This window comes from Sycon ciliatum, chromosome 2, assembly GCF_964019385.1.
Source record: "Sycon ciliatum chromosome 2, ocSycCili1.1, whole genome shotgun sequence".
Taxonomy (NCBI): domain Eukaryota; kingdom Metazoa; phylum Porifera; class Calcarea; order Leucosolenida; family Sycettidae; genus Sycon; species Sycon ciliatum.
In genome coordinates, this window is record NC_088644.1 from 30736360 (window position 1) to 30759003 (window position 22644).

The 22644-nt window shown below is 46.2% G+C and overlaps 2 protein-coding genes and 1 long non-coding RNA gene across 3 annotated transcripts in view; 1 reads left to right on the plus strand and 2 right to left on the minus strand.

The window, feature by feature from the left end:
* The window catches only part of LOC135809651 (succinyl-CoA:3-ketoacid coenzyme A transferase 1, mitochondrial-like), a 12691-nt gene extending 4275 nt beyond the window's left edge, over positions 1–8416 (minus strand). The window contains exons 1-15 of the mRNA XM_065323054.1: positions 8243–8416; positions 7579–7720; positions 7205–7295; positions 6135–6177; positions 5649–5741; positions 4951–5100; positions 4013–4119; positions 3779–3839; positions 3117–3224; positions 2497–2598; positions 1976–1988; positions 1283–1377; positions 928–976; positions 770–842; positions 220–295 (exon numbers count right to left, since the gene is read on the minus strand). Coding sequence (XP_065179126.1) covers positions 220–295; positions 770–842; positions 928–976; positions 1283–1377; positions 1976–1988; positions 2497–2598; positions 3117–3224; positions 3779–3839; positions 4013–4119; positions 4951–5100; positions 5649–5741; positions 6135–6177; positions 7205–7295; positions 7579–7720; positions 8243–8308 — 1269 coding nt within the window. The 5' untranslated portion in view covers positions 8309–8416. The remainder of the gene's footprint in view (positions 1–219; positions 296–769; positions 843–927; positions 977–1282; positions 1378–1975; positions 1989–2496; positions 2599–3116; positions 3225–3778; positions 3840–4012; positions 4120–4950; positions 5101–5648; positions 5742–6134; positions 6178–7204; positions 7296–7578; positions 7721–8242) is intronic.
* A 270-nt stretch (positions 8417–8686) lies between these two features.
* On the plus strand, positions 8687–10861 carry LOC135809655 (uncharacterized). The gene is made up of 9 exons (XR_010552215.1): positions 8687–8799; positions 8992–9126; positions 9308–9369; positions 9575–9605; positions 9809–9839; positions 10043–10100; positions 10297–10341; positions 10533–10583; positions 10774–10861. It is a non-coding gene; the product is annotated as an uncharacterized LOC135809655 (long non-coding RNA).
* A 1294-nt stretch (positions 10862–12155) lies between these two features.
* On the minus strand, positions 12156–21005 carry LOC135809656 (WW domain-containing adapter protein with coiled-coil-like). The gene is made up of 3 exons (XM_065323057.1): positions 20836–21005; positions 20264–20753; positions 12156–13640 (listed from the first exon to the last, which is right to left on the minus strand). The coding sequence occupies exons 2-3, from the start codon at positions 20687–20689 to the stop codon at positions 12564–12566; spliced, it is 1503 nt and encodes a 500-aa protein (XP_065179129.1). The 5' UTR covers positions 20690–20753; positions 20836–21005; the 3' UTR covers positions 12156–12563.
* Positions 21006–22644: the final 1639 nt, after the last annotated feature.

A 22644-nucleotide genomic window follows, 5' to 3' on the forward strand; every position in this document is an offset into this window, starting at 1 on the left:
TCTGGCCCACAGCTATGCTGGCCTCCACATCAGAGTACAGGTCTCAATACACTACCTACAGCTACAACTCGATGCACATCATGCAGAATATGGCAAACAGACAAGTGACCTTACTGCACTGGGCAATGAATGACTATCATTGATGCCCAAAACGTTGGTCTTCCCTAATGCCTAGACCCCATTCCACCAGGTCTACTGTTGGGGTTGCCGGCCACTCACCGGTATCATCCAGTTTGCCAAGTCACCGTTCTGCGATACCTGCATGGCTCCCAGTATGGTCAAGTCAATATGACCACTGTGTTGAACACGCGAGAGCAACACAACACAGCACAGAGATCAGAAGTCAGCAGTCTCAGCACACTCATACGGCAACGGTGGCAACGCATATAGGCGAACACACCTCTGTGTGCGCGCACACGTGTGTGCGCGTGTGCGTGGTGCGCGTGCGTGCACAGTTTCTTAGGAAAATCACTCCCCGCACAATGCACAACACACAAACAAACAAACACACATAGCATGTGTACATACTAAAGTACATGATTGTACAGTAGGATAGACACACATGCGCACACACGTAAGTAAGCATATATACATACATACATGCATGCGCACACACGTAAGTAAGCATATATACATACATACATACATACATGCATGCGAACACACACATGCGCATGCACGCACACACACACACACACACACACACACACACACACACACACACACACACACACACACACACACACACACACACTCAAGTTATACACACCCTCGAATCATGGCGAAGGACTCGTCACTGCCAAAGTATGCACCACCCGGAAGAATAGTAACAGTTTCCTTGCCTGGAACAACAGAAAACGAAACATCACATAAGCACATTGGCAGTGTGTCCATGCACAAGCCTCCAAAGCAGTCACAGCAGCTTACCAGCATTGATGAGGTCAGCATCCTGCTTGCCTTCCTCTGGGAAAGGTCCCTGCAGAAGAAAAAGGCCAGTAGGTATCACACAAGAAATACTCACAGGTTTAGCACTACATGACGGCTGGCTACACTACAGTCTGTGCAAATAGAAGAGTCCTGCTCACTTTTGAAAACCCAACAATCTTGGACGAATTTAGGCTCAAACTAACTTTCTATTCAAAAATCCGATCTTGTTATGGTATACCTGTCCCGTCCACATAGCGTACTCAGCCCTGCTATCAACTACAAGTGTGTGTGTGTGTGTGTACATGTGTGTATGTATGTGTATTGTATACCATACAGTAAACGACCGACCGCTTACCAGACCCAGCAGTCCGTTCTCGCTCTGCAGGTGAACAGTCATGTTGTTAGGAATGAAGTTGCTGGCCAGCATTGGCATACCGATGCCCAGGTTAGCTGAGAGACACAGCCATTGCTAACTGTCAAGGACTGACAACACAGGAACAACAGCTGACAACACAGAGCAAGCGCAGCCATTCCACACAGCAGCTATCCCATTATCAATATAACAGTAGAACGCCACGTACAGGGCTGGCCAGAGAAATCCAACCTCATGAATGGATCCACTCTTCGTACTCTTTGCCTTTATGCATACATGACTGTGCACTGAATCAAATGCACATCTCTGAACACAAGACTATCAGTACCAGCATTCACAGCCTGCTATCGCTACTCACAACTCGGGGTGTAAAAAGTAATTTGTAAAGTACAGCCAGGCCTCGGTCATTCGGTCCTCTTTTATCGGGATCCCTCGCCATCCGGAAGAAAATCCTTGGTTACCGATTTACAGCATATGCCATGCATACATACAGTATGTGTGTTCGGCTATCCGGTTCCCTCATTTATCTGGATTTTTTTAGGAAAACGGATGTGTGCGGTTATGCGAGGTCTGACTGTTATTCAGGAACATGGGGAAGTTTTGCTCTAAAAGCACAGTCATGTAATGCATTTTGATTGCGCTCTACTCAGAACAGCGATTGAACAACAAGGATACCATACATTCCATCCTGCAGGAGGGAGTAGAGAACACAGGAACAGCAAAAACGAGAGAAAAGTTCAGTATGAATGTAAACCATTTTCAGTACAAAAGCACAGTTACAGCTTGCACTTCATCCGTAGAGCTCCAAGTGGCACATTCGTAACTCGCGCTAGAATATTCTGAAGGCTCCATGCATGGTCCTCAATGAAAGTCAAGGTTTACACACAGATACAGATCCAGCACCATCAATTCTGTTTACCAGTTTTCTCGTTCAAATTTTGACCCTCACAGAAGGCCAATCCACTGAATAGTGAGAGTAGTATATGTAGCTGGGCCTCGCTACAGGTCTGGTGTACCCACACAAGGGACAAACTGATAAAGCACACACCGATTGTACTTGTACTTGTCCACTGCCTGAAACTAGTAAAGTGGGTCTCCCCGGGAGAGGGGACACACACACACACACACGCACACACGCGCACGCACGCACGCACACCCACCCACCCACTAATCAAATCAGCAAGAAGCTGGCTTACGGTGAACTCCAGAGCTGCTCTGCGCACGATTCTCTCCCTGATGCTATCGCCACCGGAAGACGCATCTGAGTCGCCGTTCGCTGGCCGTGCCACTGTCAGTCTCTAGAGAAGACACACAATCCATTCACACAGGGGAGAAAACACACCGACCATCATCAGTACTGGGAATCAAACAAAGTCTTACAGACTGCAATACATGTATTCGGATTGACCGAGAGAGTGACAGCAACCAAAGTATATCTAAATAATCTCACCATTTTTGTCATGCCTCTCCTTGCAGTACTCTCTTTCGTTTCTCTCCTTATTATTTAGTTCGCCGTGGTTGGCTACCACCCGACTTCTCATAAATATTGGCAGTCTTACGACGAGCCAGGAGATGTTGAATAAATAAATAAATAAAATATCAGACAAACTGTATCTAACAGCTGCATAACGTTATGTGTCAGCGTGTGTGGAAGGGACAGGTGCGTATTTACCATCACTATTCCACCAAAATGGACATGGACAATTCATCCAATCAGCTGAAGGTCACATGATACATGGCGAGCAGAAGACCACATTCCATCATGTGATCTTCTGCTTGCCAAAAAGTCAAACTTCAGCCTAGACCATTAGCTGACCTCAATACGCTTTTCATAGTTTTCTCCCAGGATGATGCGGTCCACATAGATGCTGGGCAGGTGAATGTCAGCGGGTGCGATTTCGCCGGTCTCTACAATCTCCTCGACCTGCACAGAACAAGGCAATACCAGGCTCTGAAACAACCACGTACACACTAGAAGAGCCAATACATGCACAGACAACACCGGTAGGTTCGTGGACAAGTCGGAGACTTCAAAGCCTCTACTCGTACAAGTAAATGGGAACCAGTAACCGTCAAGACTCTTGTTATTCAAGCCCAAATTGGGAAACAGAGACCGTCTAGCTTTCGAGAGTTGTTCTAATAACAATGCACATCCTCATGTACACTAGGGAATGCTCAATCTCCGTACAGCTATCTGCTGTGACTCAGAGGGGCTCGGAGTGACTCGCCAAAGCAAGCGCAATGAGGTCCAATCAACAACAAAGCACTTCAGCTCTAAGCTGAATGTTGCCTGAGAATCACTCAGCATGATACTCTGAGTTGCAGAGATGGACTTCCAGGGTAAATCAGCTCAGACTACCAAAGTCAACAGTATGTGAAAGACAGTGAGTGAGTTTTGCATCGACTAAAAGCTAAAAGTTTACTTGTCCAAAAACAAGTACTTTAGCGCATGTTCCATGGCATAGTCACAGTGCATACCTCAGCAATGCAGATCTTGGCAGCCCGGGCACAGGCCGGATTGAAGTTGCGCGCAGTCGATCTGAGCGCAGGAACGCACCACCGAGGAAGAGAATACACGTGCACATGCACACAGACACATGCACGGTTACACATAACAATTACACAAACACACACACACACACATGCGCACGCGTGCGCGCACACACACACAGACACCTCACTACCTCTTCTCCTACAAGTGATGCAGCTTACCTGAACACCAGGTTGCCCATGCGATCGGCCTTCCAGGCCTTGACGAGCGCAAAGTCACCCGTGATTGCTTCCTCCATGATGTAGTCACGGCCATTGAACGTGCGTGCCTGTGACACAACACAAGAATGCAATACACAGGATGGCTCTCACAGCGTGCGCTTTCACACACCAGCCAAAAGCTGTGCCCACATCAATTGCTTGTCGCGAGGCCTTGTTTTCGAAGAAGTCTCTCACAGCGATGTTGACCAGGCAGGAACACAAGCTGGGAGATGTTACAATTTATCCAGTCAACATGCCGGCAAAATCCGTCTTCAATGAACGCTGCAATTTACTTTCACTGTTTTCATCTGTTTCCGGCAGAATTTCGGAGTCAAGAAACTACTATGAGAAGTTGGGTAAGCATCACCATCATAGGGAATAGATGGATGTTCGCACATGCTAAGATCAGCACACTGTATGGGGGTCACTCCTAGCACTACAATAAGCTTCAATCAGCAAGGCAACTGCGCATCCCAGTTGGTGCAAGGTGCAAATACCGTAGTGTCTTGTATTAAAGCATATCTCGAATAGAAGCCTGTTTTGAGTACAAGCCTGGTTTTAGTGTTCACACACGTAGAAATACCTGGTTGAATAGAAGCCTGATGTGAATAGAAGCCTTGCCCTTACATCGGCTTCTATAGGAATAAGCCCCGCTTTAATACGCAACATTACGGTGTAGATACACCTTTGGCTGAACTCTCAGAGTCTCCGGCACATAGGCCCAACACACAAAGCAACCAGCTCTACCTGAAACACCATAACCCATGCAGAAACGCAAAACAATACACATGCCCCCCAAGGGAGAATGGGCAAAGTTTGCAAACAGCCACCATGAGCTAGAGATGGTGAAGAGACTACAAATTCTCCCGAGCATTAGCCCAAGCTGACTGGATGTTTACCTCACGCGGTGAGCTGGCAATGTCCACGTCCTTCTGGGAGTTGTACTTGATTGGCGCACCACCCTCATGGATCATGGTGCCATAACCCGTCGCGGTGAAGAACGCTGGAATACCGGCACCACCCGCACGAAGACGCTCAGCCAGTGTACCCTGCAAGTGCACACAGCACAGTATCATGGCATCACCAGATTCACCACAGCACAGCATGACATCATCACAACACCAAATTACATCATCGGTACTGTCAGAAGTGATCGAGGCAGCAGCTGGGCATGAAGTCACCAAGCAGACTGCATCACACAGTAGTACTGTTCGTATGCGGTTCCAACATGCATTGTCTAACTAAGCACGGCGTGGAAAGATGTTGTTTAATTCCTGGTGCACACTGTGTTGCTAGAACCCCATTTCAACTGCGTAGTAGGCAGATGGATCGCCCCAGCATAAGTACTAGCATTGAATTACGGCCCACCTAACACTTAACTACAGTAGCACCGAACTAACACTATAAACTATAAACCAGCGCTGATCTAGCACAGAACTAGCACTGAATTAACACTGAACTAGCACTAAACCAGCGCAGATCTAGCACCGAACTAGCACTGAACCAGGGCTGACCAAGCACCGAATTAGCACTGAACCAGGGCTGACCAAGCACCGAATTAGCACTGAATTACTTAAAAAAATAGCACAGGACTGACCTGCGGAGTAAGCTCCACTTCCAGTTCTCCACTCAGATACTGACGTGCAAACTCCTCATTCTCACCAACGTATGACGATATCATACGCTTGATCTGAACACGCATCAAAATTCAAAACATGTCACACACATGCGCAGTCGTAAACAACAAACCAGCAACAAGCCTGCTCGCACTGCCCTCGTTTCACCTACAGGCAGCCTCTTTCGAAGTTTAATATCAGCACAACTGTACTACTGTAGTTCAATGTTCACTGCTCAGAGATGAGTGCTCAATGTGATTAGACGCGGAGAAAACCACAGGAGAAGCCTCAGCAAACTCCGATTGGAATTTCTACGCGGTTCCCTGGTACACACACACACACACACACACACACGCGCGCACGGGTGTGCGCTTGCACAAACACACACACACACACGCGCACACACACACACACACACACACACACATCATTCAAATGGGAAAAAAGCAGCTCCGTTTCAGGCCTACCTGGTGATTGCGCAACATTAGGCCAAGTCCGCAGTCATCGATTCTGCAATATCATCAAGAAAGCAAGAAGGGCCATTGGGCATAGATGTGAACATGTCAGTTTCATACACCAAAGGCCATGCCCCAAATTTTACACAAGCTACTAGTATTAAGAACTCAGATGGTGAGCCAAGGAAAAAAAATGTAGGCACAAGCTACGCGATCGAGTCCACCAGCTAAACCAGATTTTGAACGGTCAGACATGCACGATCTACTAGTAGCACAAAACTGACCAGGAGTACTGAGACATTCCACGGCATGAAAGTCAGCTTGAGCACTGCTCGATAGCGCTAACCAACGGCCTTCCAACTTGGAAGCATTGCTCAAGCTGACTTTCATGCCGTGGAATGCCTCAGTACTCCTTGTCAGTGTTGTGCTAGATTGTGCACGTCTGACCGTTCAAAATCTGGTTTAGTTGGTGGACTCGATCGCATAACTTGCGCCCACAATTTCCAAGCTACTAGTAGTTGGAGTATTTTGAAAGGATGAATACCACCAAATGGAGGGCATACTTGTATGCAGTATGAGGTTCACATGCAAGACAGATAACTCTGAGGCACACCCGTCCATCAATCAACTCACCCACACACAGCACAATGTACGCGTGCGCGCACACACACACACACCTTTTGACGCCCATCGCCAGAGGCGATGCTACAGCCATAGCAACTTGTGCTGGGATTGCACCATTCAACAGCTTGCAAGGCTGAAGAAATGACCGTCACTATTCAGCCTGGTCTACACCACACAGCTATTTGAAGTGGCTTTTCTGGCCAGTGAATCACTACTTTTTGGTCTTTTTCATTTTTTTCCCACACACACATCACACCACCTACTCCGGCATGCACTGTCTGTTGGTAACCACCCAGGAGAATCAAAGAAAAGTCAGGAGGAGTCTGAGAAAGAGAAGAAAGACGTGTGTGACCATAATCGTCGGGAATCGACCCCCCCCCCCCCCCCCCCACACACACAACAAGTGCACAATCATGTACACACACACATACAGGCACAAAGGCCATCTCACCACTCACCCAGCATTGTTGCTGACTGCCGTGACACCACGCACACCAGAGTCACGCAGTGCCAAGATCAGCTTTTCTGGAATTCCACACAGGCCGAATCCTAGGGAACAGCAGGATGCACAGTCAGTGGGTGTCATGTAGCCTCAAAGATTCAAAACTATCGGTACACACACGTATTGTGCTTTCAGACAAATTAAACATCCCTTGCTCACTGGGTTTCATTGCGATCAACTTGACCGGTCACTCTAACCTCCGTAGATCAGACCTAAGAAAGGCTGAAACAGCTAGCTGCCAGGAGATGGAGTAGGTACAAGCATATAGACAGACAAGCAGAAAGATACTGAGCAACAAAGCGTGAGGCACTTGCCAGGCCTAGAACTCACCGCCAACGAGAAGCTTGGATCCGTCGCGGACATCAGTGACCGCCTCTGCCGCATTGTTATAGAACGTAGCAAGTCTGGGTGAGGTAGTTGCCAGTGTTCGTCGGCTCTCCGTTACACTAGCACAGGCGCCGCTAACTTGCAGCTACCACATTTAAAGATCAGGCAGACAAAAGCAGCCGATACTAAACAACACAGCTGTTCATGAGTGCCCCACACGATAATACGCAATGGCTAGAATTTGGCACAACCAGGACCGCAGCACCTGGTCTGGCAACGGCTGGACCTTAATTCGAAAAGTCCCCCCCCCCCCCCCCCCCCCAATTCGTGAAAAGTCAGTAATCTACTAATGGTCATTTTCGGTCAACAATCCCAGTTGGCCGGAGCATCTGAAATCCCATTGTTACGGCCCTAATAATACATTGATGACCGGGTCATTGAAAGCTTCTATGGATGAGAAAGGGCAAACCCACCGAGGACGCAGATATCACATGTCAAAGTTCGTGTGGTGATTCAGACACCAATGGATGGCAGCATCACATGCACGCATTTTTAGACTCGACGTGTTGTGATACATGTACTAGTAATTTATTCATGAATTTGTGTATGTGCTTCAGAAATCTTGGAGTATGCAATTGGTGTGTTTACAATCTTTGTTTGGGCTTACCATACGCTCGCGACAAGAACCAACAGCAGCAGTACGCCATGGCTTGAGGCACTGCCTAGCAAGCATGGCTACAACAGTCGTTCCACCTTCGTAATGAGTGTTCACAAATCACAACCAGACCGATCTCAAGTAGTTACTCTTCGCCTCTGACTTTTTTTCTTGATTCTGTACTGTGCAGCTCAGTGGTTCTGGAGTTTCAAAACAAAAAGACGTGTGAGCGTCACGATCACATGACATGCATCATGCAGTGGGTTGGGCGCGGGCCGGGGGCGGGCGGGGAAGGCCGGGGGGGGGTGTGACTCCGCGGTACGCGGTGCGAGTCGAGAGCGCGCGCTTCTGCAGCTGCAGCGCTAGCTAGTGTTTTTTTTGTGAAAAATGATTTTCTTGTACGTGTTGTCATGACGTTGCATGCTTTGCGCATGCCTGAAAGAATATAAAATTCCAGCCACGCTACTTTATTTTTCATTCTGCAAGAAGCTTCGGTCAAGAGTGGGGTTGTATTTATTTTCTTCTCCCTCGTTATGGCTGGATTCAGACGACTCCCAACTTTTGCAATGGTAAGTGTTATTGCTTATTAGCTGTACGAAAGTTGAAGCCATCTGATGTAAAAAACTTAATTTGCTGATTGCTGTATTTCAGCATGTAGCCTTACAAGCATATGCCTGATGGCTTTCTCTTTTGGTGAATCTCTATTTGGATAGTCTCTTCTGTCATCTCAACCATTGTATTTATTGCTCTCGTTTCTTTAGGGAATTCAGCCTGGATAAATTCCTTTCAAATGGGTTGAGCATTTCGCAACCGAACTTTCAACAACCATGAATCGTCTATCAGACATTCCTCGCAAGATTTTCGAAGTTGGAAGATGGCCTCCAAAACACTTACCGGTATGTTTGCCCTGTATTGTGTTTAGAAATTCACTCCGGGAAGGATGATCTATAGCCAATCCAATGATACACGGTGATTGTTTCTCTAAGAAGTCCTGACCCGCAATCAAAATTTTGTGATGAATTCGCCATTTTGTTTTAGCCTCTAAGCACGTGCTCCTGTTGTATCTTTTGTGTGCAGTTTGCTTGAACGCAGAATATTCTCAATCACAAAGCGACCACGAAACGGCATTTGCAAGCATGGTAAGTGGATCTTAAGATTTGGCATGAAGTTGTGCTATGACGAGTTAAATATATTGCCGCCCCAGTCTGAGACTGTCGTGAATGAGATGGCAATTATTATCGTATCTGAGCTATGTTCCAAACCCAACCATCGCCATAATTCGATTCGATTACTTTGCTTTTGTTTCTGACAACTACTTCCGTCCTCTTTTGTTTGTCTCCATAGGAACAATTCTACCTGCCACGTGATAATCCAGGTAAGCAATAATACTGTTCATGATAAAATGTGCTGTGATGAGTTAAATATATTGCCGCCCCAGTCTGAGACTGTCGTGAATGAGATGGCAATTATTATCGTATCTGAGCTATGTTCCAAACCCAACCATCGCCATAATTCGATTCGATTACTTTGCTTTTGTTTCTGACAACTACTTCCGTCCTCTTTTGTTTGTCTCCATAGCAACAATTCTACCTGCCACGTGATAATCCAGGTAAGCAATAACACTGTTCATGATAAAATGTGCTGTGATGAGTTAAATATATTGCCGCCCCAGTCTGAGACTGTCGTGAATGAGATGGCAATTATTATCGTATCTGAGCCTTTCTTTACAGCTGTTTTATGTCGATTCGCTGCTCACACTCGCGGCTACTCCAAATTCTTATTAACTCTTTTTTTGTTCTTTTTATCCCAAAGGTCTTCTGCCCTGGTGGACGCTCCTCCTAGCATCTCGGTGGAACAGGATCTCGCAAAGGTATGCATTAATTCTCTTCAATAATAGTACTTGTTTTGCGCACAAGGATGAGTTAAAATTGTTTGCCGCCCCAGTCTGAGACTGTCGTGAATGAAATGGCAAATGATGATCTGAGCTGCATTTGTCTCTGTGCCTGTATGCCTTTCTCATCTCTGCGTCTAGAACAATCTTTACTGCATTCCTTCTGTTCATATAGGCACTTTGGGAATCTTACAGCACGCTGGTTTCTCCCGCAGTACTGGTAAGTCTTGGATTATCCTGTCAGCCTGTGATAATTATTGCAAGGAGGAGTTAAAATATGCCGCCCCAGTCTGAGACTGTCGTGAATGAAATGGCATGATGTGTGCTGAGTTATATATCTGGTTGTGGCATTCATTGATAAACCTCTCCTACATCCATCTAACATTCTGTTCTGCCTTATTTCGTGTTCAGGTTGGGCCTGGTTCATCACTCTTCTGTCTTATCGGGACATGGCAATTCATGGTAAGATTGCTTGAAAGTTCATTAGCTCAATTTTGGCAATGATGAAGTATCGTTAAATCTGTCAATCCCATGATTGTATTGTGATTAGAAACTAACGAATTCACCTGAGCCTTCCCTTTAGCTAGTTCGTTATGCTTTTATGATATCTTTGTCTAATTTATTTTGTTTGCTATTTGGTCTCCCCGTACAGATCGCGTCCATGAGGTCGAGCCCACGTCATGTTGCCTGCATACATAATTGCATTACTACATTTGAATTTCAAATGAATTGAACTTAAATCTGATTTCCTTGATGGTGGTGTGCATGCATCCTACTGCATGTGGTTATTGGTTTGGGTGGTTTTCCCTTTGTGTCACATTTGGGATGTTTCTGTAATACTGTCCACTTCGCTGTTAAAATTATAACGACACTCGTTTGGGGCATCAAAACTGTCCTTATTCGCGAAGTTGAGAGATGAAATCGTGGTACCAATTATTGGGTAGTGCACACAACACCCATGCATAAGGCATTGCACAAATATTTCACATCTTTGGAATAGCTTCCTGTGAGGATATGGGCTCGAGTAACTCTGTCCCCGTGAATTCCGCGGCAGTATAACTTCCGTGCAGAATTCTGCGGCTAAACCAGTAAATTCTGCAAGGGAAATGAGCGCAAAACAGGTCGAATCTCCGCAACCCCATTTGTTGTCCCTATAAATTCTAAATCAAATTTAGGCAAAATCCTGGTCGAAAAAATTGAAAGCTTTTTACCAACCTGCTTGTGACTTTCAAAATCAACCCTCGTTGATTTTGAAAGTCACAAGCAGGTTGGTTTGGCTGTCACCAGAAAATGCAGTTTGTTCTCTCTTTTCAGCTGCAATATTCTGCGGGATTTTCTGAATTCTGCAATCCGCGGAATTACGTGGGGCAGGCCAGACTAAAAGAAAATCTGTGCAGCTGATTCTGCAAGGGATATTGCAAGTCTTCAGAAAAGCAGTTTCTGCAATATTCCACGGGATTTTCTGAATTTGTGGATAGTTCTTATAATGTACACTATTCAGTACAAGCTAGAGACTCTTGGTACAAGTACATAGCAGTACAGACCTTGACATGTTCAGGCTGAGAATACATGTCGCGCTCTTCGTATTCACGTATTAAATGTCGCACTCGGAACAGCCGTGCGTAGGCCTGTGGGGATTGCCCTATTCAAAATTTAATAATATTGGGCTGCGTTTACATGAGAATTTCCACCCGGGTTGAAAGACTTTACACGATGGGACAAAATAGGTGAGGTTTTACATGGAGACAGTTGCTCCAGGTCAAATACTGATATGCCAACAAAAGTCCACTTCTAGAGTTCTGTATCAAGAGTGCATAAAGAGTTTATGGACTCAAGAAGTACACATATACCGGTACATGCGTACACGTGTATATCACCTGTATTCCAGACCAGCAGGAAGTCAATTCAGGCTGCGGCATTCTTGGGCTCCTTCTCCGGCATGCGACTCTACAGTACTTCACTGGTCAGCACAGTGATATTTCCACTCGTTCCAAGTCCCCGCAATGACACAATCAGCGTCCAAAGACACACATCTGAAGCAATAAGGAGACTCTAAATTTGAGGGACAGATGTTTCTCCGTTCCTAGAAAAATGGGACACAATGGTATGAGTATTTTGACAAAAAAAGGCTATGCTTTGAAATGTCACGTGAGGTATTAGCAGACAATATAGAAGTAAGGTGGGTATCAACAATAGCGCCAGCAGATCAGAAAAGCAAATTATTAGCACGGGGAGCAGACAAAACCTAAGGAGAGGAACGCGCCAACACACTGACATATACAAAGAGGCTAAAAAAAGGAAATGGGACAACGTGAGACAAGTGAGATTCAAGGAGAGAATTAACCTGCACAAAAGGCAGCATGTATGGCCTGGTGTCTGCCAATAAAGAACGGCGATCCAAATCTTGAGGAAAACAGGAAATAGATCAGCCACAACAGTTAGCTAGCTGGGGTTGGAGTCAAGGCCTAGTGATTTCTCAAGTTCAGAAACGTGTCCACGAATGCTAAGCACAACACCTGCAGATATTTCGGAAGCAATGGCAAGTCTACGGCATAGCGACTGAGTATGATGAATCTTCTCCAGTTGATTAGGCTCTTTGCGATAGCTTGTGTTAATCCAATTTGCATGTGCTCGAAGGGCCTCATTCTCAATAGCCTCCGTAGGCCAGCCTTGCAGATGCGCTATTGCCGACTGCGAGTAATTAGCCACCAATGCATCTTCTAGCTGCGGCACAGGTGCAATGGTAGATGGATGCATTAGACTCTCTGGCCGTGTTCGACGCGGCCGATTGTGCTCGTCACAGTACATTCTTTGGTACTCGACGCATGCCAGCTTTGGACTTGGGGCAGTGTGGTTGTGTAGGTTGGCCCGCACTGATACACCGCTGGCAGCAGCCTTACGTGTCTGCTCAGACTGTAGCAGCAGCGTGGCCTGCTGTAAAGGATGAAGAGCTGCCTGTGCTGACATAGCCGGCTGTAAGACAACTGGACTGCTGTCGATTGGCTTGCCGTTATCTGTAGTCGTTCCAGGAATAGAAGTCTGTCGAACAGCAGCAGGAGTGATCGGTGTGGTGGGTACGGACACGCTATCTGCCCGAGAACTACTACTGCGACTCCTACTCTCAGGGTGCGCAGAGGTTGATGAACGATGCAGGGTGCGACTTGCCCCAGATGAATGATGAGCATTACCGCCACGATCGTGAGAGGATGAAGGTGGTGACACATCACGCACAGATGAAGAACTGTTTTGATGTTGATAGCGAGATCGGTGGTCCGAAGAAAACGTCTTTCTTCGGTCTTGCATGGCGGATTTCTGTTTTAATCTCCGCTCCTTCTCCGCACGATAATTTGCGAATTCAGTAGGCATCTGCCATTGCGAGGAATTACTCTTGCGGTTGAAATAGTACGGCTTCCCGGACGACGAAATATGTTCAGACCAGTCACATTCCAATGGAATTTCAGTCGACGATTTCTCAATCTTGGGTGTTGAGGCCGGCGAGTGTTTCCGACTGTGCGATTCCTGAAAGGGACAGACAAAAATAACAACAGCAAGCAAGAGGTTAATTCTCCAAACGATGACACACCAGCAACAGTCCAGCTAGAAAATCCATAACGATTACGTACTCATACCGTGATTCCGCGCATATAAGCCCATGGGCCTATATCCGGATATACGCCCACCTCCGTTTATAAGCCCATGGGCTAATAAACAGACACAAATGCAACTCACGTGTCAAGTAGAATTGTTCACAAAATGGACTCTTCCTTCCATGGTACAGCAGGTCAGTGTAGTTTACCAGTAGAGTATGGTAGACTGACCATGAGCATGCACTTGTACTTTTTCGTGAACCTTCAAAATTCGAATATTGGCCCATGGGCTAAAAAACAAACATGTTTTACTGGATATTTTATCCCCAAACTGTATTATTTTCACATATAAGCCCATGGGCGTATATGCGCGGAATTACGGTACACCAGTAGGTAGCAGCCGAACCACACAACCGCAGCAAGACTTGATACTGACAAATCGTAACGTTTCGACCATACAGATGTTCTATGTCAACCACGACCTGACACCGGCAGAGCAAATAAGTTAAAAAGTTCAAATCGTTGCGAAGGCGAAACATTAAGATGCTCCTTGCCTCGAGACGAGATTTGGTACAAGGGCCAGCCAACCAGTGATACCGAGATTGGATCAAATTCGCAATAGGTAAACAGGGCAACCCTACCACACGAGCACCGGCTACACAGACGACCAAGGACACAGCTACCACACGAGCACCGGCTACACAGACGACCAAGGACACAGCTAACAGTACCAGCACCACAAGCGCTACTCCCATTCCTCGCGACACTACTAGTAACTTTAATAAGGATAAGCATCGCTCATTTGAATGTATGGAGTCTGTACAATAAATTGCATCAAGTGAATTCTATTTTACATAAGTGTAACATTGACATACCAGAATCAGCGGAAGACATTCAGGTTGGTTGTAACTCTGAATTTCATGCCGCTAGGCAATCACCAGACAACTAATACTCGGATCTACCCAGCAGTATGTTTATTAACCCTTTAAGAGCCACAGGAAAATTTCAAAATTCTGCATTTTTTCGTGTTCCTTGGATCATAGCTTCAGTTCTACTCACTCAATCCTCACAATCTAGGGCTTCCTGGAACGGTCTCCGCGAGAGGAAGAGAATAAGGTCGGTCATGATAGCCAGCACACCGTCTATCTAGCGCTAGATCGCAGCGACAGTACGAAAAATACCCCAAATGCGTCCAATTGCGTCCCGCTCCAGATATTTCATTTTACTCGATCGTGGAGTTCCAATTTTTTCGCTGTGTACTCTTGACAATATCAACAGTGAAAGCCGTGCTAATTTGAGTAAACCAGCGTGACGAAAAGTCTCAAAATTCTCAATACTAAAGTCGCACTGCGCGCTTTTGAAATTGCCGCGATCGCGGCTCAACTTACGAGTGATTTATCTCAGGAACCGTTGCTCGCAGCGCTTTGCGGATTGTTTCTCCCGACAGGTGAGAGTTTTCTCTTCGCCCTGGATATTTCGATCACTGGATTTGAGCGAGATTGGACTGAGTTACGATCTTCTGAAGTTTTGCATTTGAATGCGTCGTTTACGACGCATTCAAGTATGTGGCGGCTCTTAAAGGGTTAACACATATAGGGCCACAAGCATAAACAAATTTAACGCTAAACCTGGTGTAAGGTATGGGGAGAAAGCTGGCCAAGGCGTGACAGTAGAAGTGCAAGGAGGGTGGCGGGCAACAGGCAGGGGTGAGCATGAAAGCGCGGACAGAGGTGATGGGGAGGCAGTGTACAGCAGATGGGTGGAGGTGCCAGGAGGGCAATGGGCCAGTGAGATCGTTAGGTTTTTGGGTGACGGGCAGGCGTGAGAAGAGTGGCATAGCCAACAACAGGGGACTGTGTTATTTTGTGCTCCGGCAAAGTGCAGTACAGTACTTGGTCAGTTCATTTGATAGGTGTGAAATTTGCGAGGCGGAACTAATCCTCATGCCTACATTGTTGAGTAGGAGCTTCTTCGGTGTCGTCAGGATGTGGAATTTTTCTGCGGCACATAGGTTACATTTTTTTACTCACATCTGTATGATCGACTCTTCTCCCGCACCTTCCATGTGATGTTCAACGGTCTTCCTTCGCTCTTCAGCTCCCATGTGTGCTTTGAGAGGTCAGTGCTGTTTTTGTATTTTTCATGACGCATGGAGGTGAGGTGGTTGGCGTGACGGGCTTTGAAAGGTGTCTCTGAGAGACCGATGTAAATCTTGCTGGTAGATTCGGCAAAAATTTGTTTATGCTTGTGGCCCTACGTGTTTATCAGCATACTTCATGGCAATACCGGGATACACGGCCAGCCGTAATGATAGGCAATGTCAGCAAGGTGGAGGAGTACTGTAAGACATGTTATTATGAGTCGCAAATTTAACGATTGTCCAAAATTCATAGGTTAACGAGAAGATAATCATGTTAACGATCTTGCAGTATTCTGCCATATCCACACACAGCGTATATGAAGCAGTACGGCCTCAGCGGATCTTATTATAACGAAGAAATGTCATCCGTTAAAACGTTAGATTTGCTTCCTCGTTATATATACATGTCTTACAGTATGCATATACGTACGCGATCAATTCAAACACCGATACTCACTCCCCTCATCAGACATCGAGGAAATGAACATATTCGTAGACCTTGACAGCACCCCTTTGAACATAATTTGTGGATACAGACCCCCGACAACACCAGTCTGTTTCTGGGAGAAAATGATCGACTTCACTGACACAGTTCACTCCGCTTCACTAGCGGCAACCCACACTTTTATTATCGGTGACTTCAATGTCGACGTACTCAACAACAAGCACACTCACTACAATCATCTCAAATCACTCTGCAACACTGCTGGTCTGGAAAACGCGATTAACTCCACAACCAGACTACCAAGTCAAACGATACTTGATCTGATTCTCGTGCCAACTGCCCTACTCAATCCTACAATATCGCTATCAACACGAAACAAAGACGTGTCCTTGAACTACACCAAAGTCAACCCTTGCGACGTATCCGACCACCAACCCATCATGGTCAGCCTACAGTGCGTTTCAAAAAAAATCGTTAGGCCAGCATCTATACCGCATAATTATAATCTGTGGTCACTTTGTGCATAACAGTTTCGAAATTGGGCGTTTGCTATCCGATCGATTAAAATTTAAAAATCTATATGAGAGTAATTGCAAGAAGGACCTGAGCAATATTCCGAAAAAAAATTCTCAAAAAGCTCCAGCCAAATTTGAAATATTTCAAAAATACCATGCGTCTATGTTTTTGAAATGGACTGTAGACACAAGACCCTGTCATACCAGACTAACAGACGCGTGCAAATACGAAAACCACCACTGAGTACACTGAAAATCAAAGACTTCCAAGACGCAGCTGCCAGGAAGATGTCTAAGCTGCACCAGCAAACAACGAATACCTTGTCACATGTGTCTTTAGATGATTACACTGAGAACTGGCAGAGTGCAGATAGTGACGCCCTGGACGAACACTGCCCTGTCAGATCAGTGCACATTAAGAAAAGACACGCCCCGACTCCGTGGGTGGACGAGGAGCTCCACCAGAAACTTTCCCAACGCAAACGAGCATACCGTTAAATGCTCAAACACCCAGACCAGCCAGGACTCCTGCAACGTTTCAGAGCTCTTCGAAGGCATTGCAAACTCCTGACTAAGAAGAAACGGTCTACTTATTTCCTGCAACAACTAGTTCACGACAGAGGTCACCCAAGAGAACAATGGAGTATCATCAAGAGTATATAACCCCCCAGGAGTGTGAAACTCCTGATACCCTTTCTATGGGGTACGCCGACGGCGAAAACTCACATCACGTGGTGCAGTATCGCAGTTGTACATTTCCAGCCCGTTTTTAGCAAGCAGCTGAGTAATAAAAAAGCACTCTCACATAAACTCACTGCGGGTACGGAAATCCCTAGCATGATCATGGCAGATATTCGGATTGCGCGCACGCTATCCTTCGTTTGTACGTAGTACGAATGTATCTGAGACACGTGATATGAGTTTTCGCCGTCGGAGACCCCATATGCAGAGCTGCACACTCTTGGGGGGTTATATACTCTTGGTATCATGAACAGTCTACTAGGCAGAGTTAAAGTCCACCACGAACCTGCTGCCAAAGTTTCTGCCATCACAGCGACAGTTGCTAACATTGTTAACAATGCATCAATAACTGACAGTCAGCCACTCACGCCCTATGGTCCTCTACCAGAGTACTCCCTAGCACAGCTCACACCAGTTACTGTACCACACTTGCAACTATGCATCCGGAGAAAGAAAAGCCGAAAAGCTACAGGACCAGACAGCATCCCGGTATCGGCAAACAAGCGGATCAATGATGAGATTGCTCCATCACTAGCCAAACTGTTCTCAATAGAGAGGTTCTGCAAAAGGAAAATGTGTACGAACTTTCGCTCTACGTCACGAAGTGAGAAACTTCGCACGAACTTTCGCAACTTTGGACGCGAAACTTGCAGGGAACGCGAAATGAACTTTCGTGACATTGGGTCATGGCGTACGTGCACTTGGCGCGTGCAAACTACGAAAATGTGCAGAACACAAAGTTCGTGCGAAAATTCGTAAACATTTTCCCAAGGCCTGTCGCGAAACTTCGTTCGAATTTTCGTTGTGCAGAACCTCTCTAATGTCTCCTACATCTGGAGAATCCCATCACCCTTTAAACTCGCCAATGTTCGACCTATCCAGAAACGTGGCGACACGTCGATCTCGTCTAACTACAGACCATTTCACTCCTGCCCCACATGTCAAAACTACCAGAACACATAGTACATAGGTCTGAATCACAAACATATACCGTGTGCCATGTGCCATGCAGGGCTAGTCAGAAAAGAAGTCAAGCATATATCTCTGGACACACAATGCCAGCAGATTCTGGTATATTTTATAATTGGGTACACAGAACCCTTTCCTTGTGCCATTTTCTAAACGGCCAACCGTCAGAAATGAAGGATAAAAAATATAAAAAATTCACGGTTCGTGTGAGACTCGGTTAGAGGCCAGGTTTTCCGCATCCGTAGGAACGCCACCACCCTCAATGATCAAGACACAGATCCCCACATCATCATGAAGTCTTCTAATTCACACGTCCCAAAGCTGCCATTTTCACATTATCCAGTCTCACTCTCTCTCTGTGTTGGTAACGTCTTTCTACCTTCACATGGCCCATCTCTAGGGTAAAACAATCACGACACCGTTAAATTAGAGGTGTATAACTGTAGATATGTGTAGGTGTGTACGCCCCCCCCCCCCCCCCCCACCACCCACACGCGCGGTACTAGCCAGAGAACCCAACCCCATGAATAAAATAGTGCTGGGCAACATATAGCCCCAGTGCTACACAACCTGTTCTGCGCACTCGAACACGGCGCTACTACTTGTACATTCACGAGGTCTAATTTCTCTACCCAGAACTGTACATGCACAACATTTCATACGCTCAAGCAGCCAGATTCAGCTGACACGTGTAAGCATAAAACTACACGTTGGTGGGTATTTTTGGTGTATCGGGCGTTGTGCGTGCTTGTCAGTGCAGATCACAGGCATACTGGCGCACATACCAGTCACTCTCACTGGCAAGCCAACAAAGAAGTACCAAACGATGTTGCAGTACTTATATACGACTCCAACCTTTTCCAAATCTTCAACGCATCTTAGGGCACGCGTGAACACCAAACGAACACATGGCGGTTGTCAATACAACTTACGGTGCACACCACACATGGCAGACTTTCGGGTGTGATGAAGAAGTCTCCTTAGTTCAGCCACACAAGTCACAGCGAAAGGTTAGCGGCTGATACGCACCACCACTGGCTACATGTGCGCCTACAACAACTTTGTCCTCAACGGCTGGAGTGGCAGCGGAGGAACCTCACACGGTGGGCGGGCAGTGCAGTGAATGCCCCACGGGCCCCTGGGACCGTTGCGTCGTCTGGCCTTCCGTTTCTCTCACCTCGTCGTCACGTCACTTTGGGATCGTTACTTCAATCTATCGTTATGCATGTATGTGTGGCAACGTTAGTGCGAACTTCTAAAAGATTGTCTGCTTCACGGGCTTGTCTAAATTCCAGCGCCATCTGTATGCATGTCCCTGCAGCACTATGCGTTTCGTTATCACCTTTAACTTTTGTCACCTTCAACGTCTGTAGGCATGCCACTTTTCTATGTAGAAAGTGCGCAATCGTTATCTACCTCCCCTGAGGAGCTCTTAATGAGCGAAACAGCTGTCTGGAGGATATGGAACATCTACCCAAGAACGGATTTCCTCGCTATGGAGTAGTGTTGTGAATGTGGGCCAAGAGCGCAGTGTGGGGAGGTGGACGGTTCAGATTATTTTCGAAGTTGAACTGACTCAGTTACTCCTATCCTCTCAAGGTTCACTTCAATGTTGAATGAAATGGGATATGCATTTACACGATTTACAATAAAATATCACGAAATGGTGATGATTGATTGATTTGCTTGATTTTTATGTAAAAGAATTGTTGAGAAGAACAGTGGAGGCGAAATTAGTTACTTACCGAATGATGGTGAGAATGGTTGGATTGTTCTGAGTGTTGATGCGATGAGGAATGATTGCCTCGCTGAGAAGAGCTGGGGTGATGTGAAGTTGATGAGTGGTGGTGGCTGTGATTCGAACTGCTGCTACTTCCAGTTGGCCTGCTTTTACTGTTGGATGATGCACGAACATCCGATTTGGAGGAGCTGCGGCTATTCGCCCCCTCTGCTCTTGGTTGAGTCCTGCCATGGTGACTTGCACTTCCAGACCCAGACTCTGTGCTGCTGCGATTTGATGTTGAAGCTGTCGATGCAACTTGGGATGAAATACTGGCTGCGGTGGTCGAGCCACTACTGGACTTGCTGTAGTGGTCTTTGCCGGGATGACGGGTGCTCATACTGCATGCAGAAACGTTATAGGGAGGGAGTACATGTACTGCCGTCTTCATCAGGTATCTATCGCTTCCAGCTTGCTTGCTGAAGACATTTGCACTGAGAAACACTATGTCGCAACTGGGCAGTATAAATACAAAAAGAACATTTTTTGAATATGCATGTACTTTTTATACGGCGCAAAGCACACCTGGTCACTCACCAGATCCGTGAGGTCCCCTTGGCAAACACAATATTGAAAGCAGCCAGCTGATGTACTTCTCCTCCGCAAGCAGAGCTGAAAAGTCTGCTTCACTCCCCAACCCGTTCATGACATACGGTCACAAGACCAACGTCTACCAAAATTTTTTCCCTTCCCTCTTCTTTCCAGAGTTTGTGCAGTTGGTATGGGTGTCGCGTAGTACAGGGTACACGCCATATTGATATGACACGCGCATGCTTTCGTGTGTCTCGAGCCCAGCTACTGCAGTTGTTTTGGTAGTCGAGATGGGAGGATGTTTTTCCTTGTGGCGGAGGCGGATTTTTGCAGTGGTGGACTTGCATGAGGGGCTTCCTTTGTCGAGTGTTGGCGTGGGCCCTTGGCTAGGTTCAGATAATGATAGGAAGCAGTGTTGCTGTCGTTATTTTTTCTACTGATTATTATTTGCATCGTCGCGTCGATCGAGCACATGTTGCGATGCATGTGCGCGGTACTACAGTCAGGACTGTGTAGCTGTATCAGTGCAGTGTCAGCTTCCTGCGCGTGCGGGGAATCTAAAATTTCATCATTGCATCATTCTAGACTGTGGACATCCAAGGCCAGGCTGAAAATCCTACAACGGTAACCCACCAGTATCCACACCGCGTAAAATCCTTGTCAGGCTACAAAAATGCTCTCTGAAAAATTGTCATGACCTGGTAAACATGTGCGGGGTCATTGGCATGCATGAGAATCAGGCATTCAACTATGTCAAGATTCTTTTTTCTCATGGAGAAGGAAGCATCAAAACATCAATATTAATAGTGAAAATGTGAATAAATAGGTAGTAAGGGACCGTCCGGGCCGGGTTACCGATTGTTTTTACAAAACGAAAAGGTTTAGTATTTTTCAGCCCCCACCCACGCACCCACCTTTTCTGCAGGTAAAACGAATTCCAATAAAATATAGATGTCAATTTTCGACACCCAAATGTAACTGGGCATTCTCCATCTGCATTCAATAATTATTTTCAAAACGAAACTCCATCAAACCCACCCACCCACAAACGAAATCTTTTCGTTTTGAAAATATTATTGGTAACCTTGGACGGCCCCTAAGTAAGCAGCAGCTTTGGGCCTTGTCAATAAAGCAATTCCATCTCCACCATCACATGCGCTCTCTGGCCGACCATCAAACAGTTTTTACACAGATTCGGTCAGAATGAAATGAAGAAGCGCGATCATGCGGTTAGAACTTAGAGGTAATAGATGTGCTATTAAAGTGCTAACACATGGAGAAAACATGTGATGGTGAAGGTGGAATTGCTTTAGTGAAAATGTGAGATCAAACAAAGGCAAGGAATTTGGGAAAAATAGTGATGTTTTGCTCTACGTTACGGGAATGTGACGCGAAGAAAAGAATCCTGGTTCCTGCACAGTAGAGTCGCGCGCTGAAGAACGTGGAGCCCAAGAACGTCCAGCCTGCAATACTAAGAACGCCACAGCCTTAAAGCTAAGAACGGCGGTGTTGGTTTTCTGGCAGCTTGTGGGATACATAATTATGATCCAGTACGCACTGTTTCTAAGAACGTGCTATAAGAACACAGCCAGATTGCTGAAAAAATAAGAACGTCCCAGGCTAACCCCATCGAAACAACGTTCTTGGGTGCTCGACTCTACTGTAACGTAAAGGAAACCTGTTCTGATCTACATTCACGAACTTCACGTAGAGAAATCACGTGGAAGGTGTACTGAGAATTTCCCCTGCCAAGTTATTTCTGCCTGCATTTGAATGATACCCAGCAGATCCGTAGAACCTACGCATTTTCTTTGC

Coding starts and splice junctions, on each gene's coding strand:
- LOC135809656 (XM_065323057.1), bottom strand. CDS start 20,689: ATGAAGACGGCAGTACATGTACTCCCTCCCTATAACGTTTCTGCATGC. Junction 13,641..20,263: donor ACCATTCTCACCATCATTCG/GTAAGTAACTAA, acceptor TGTCCCTTTCAG/GAATCGCACAGTCGGAAACA.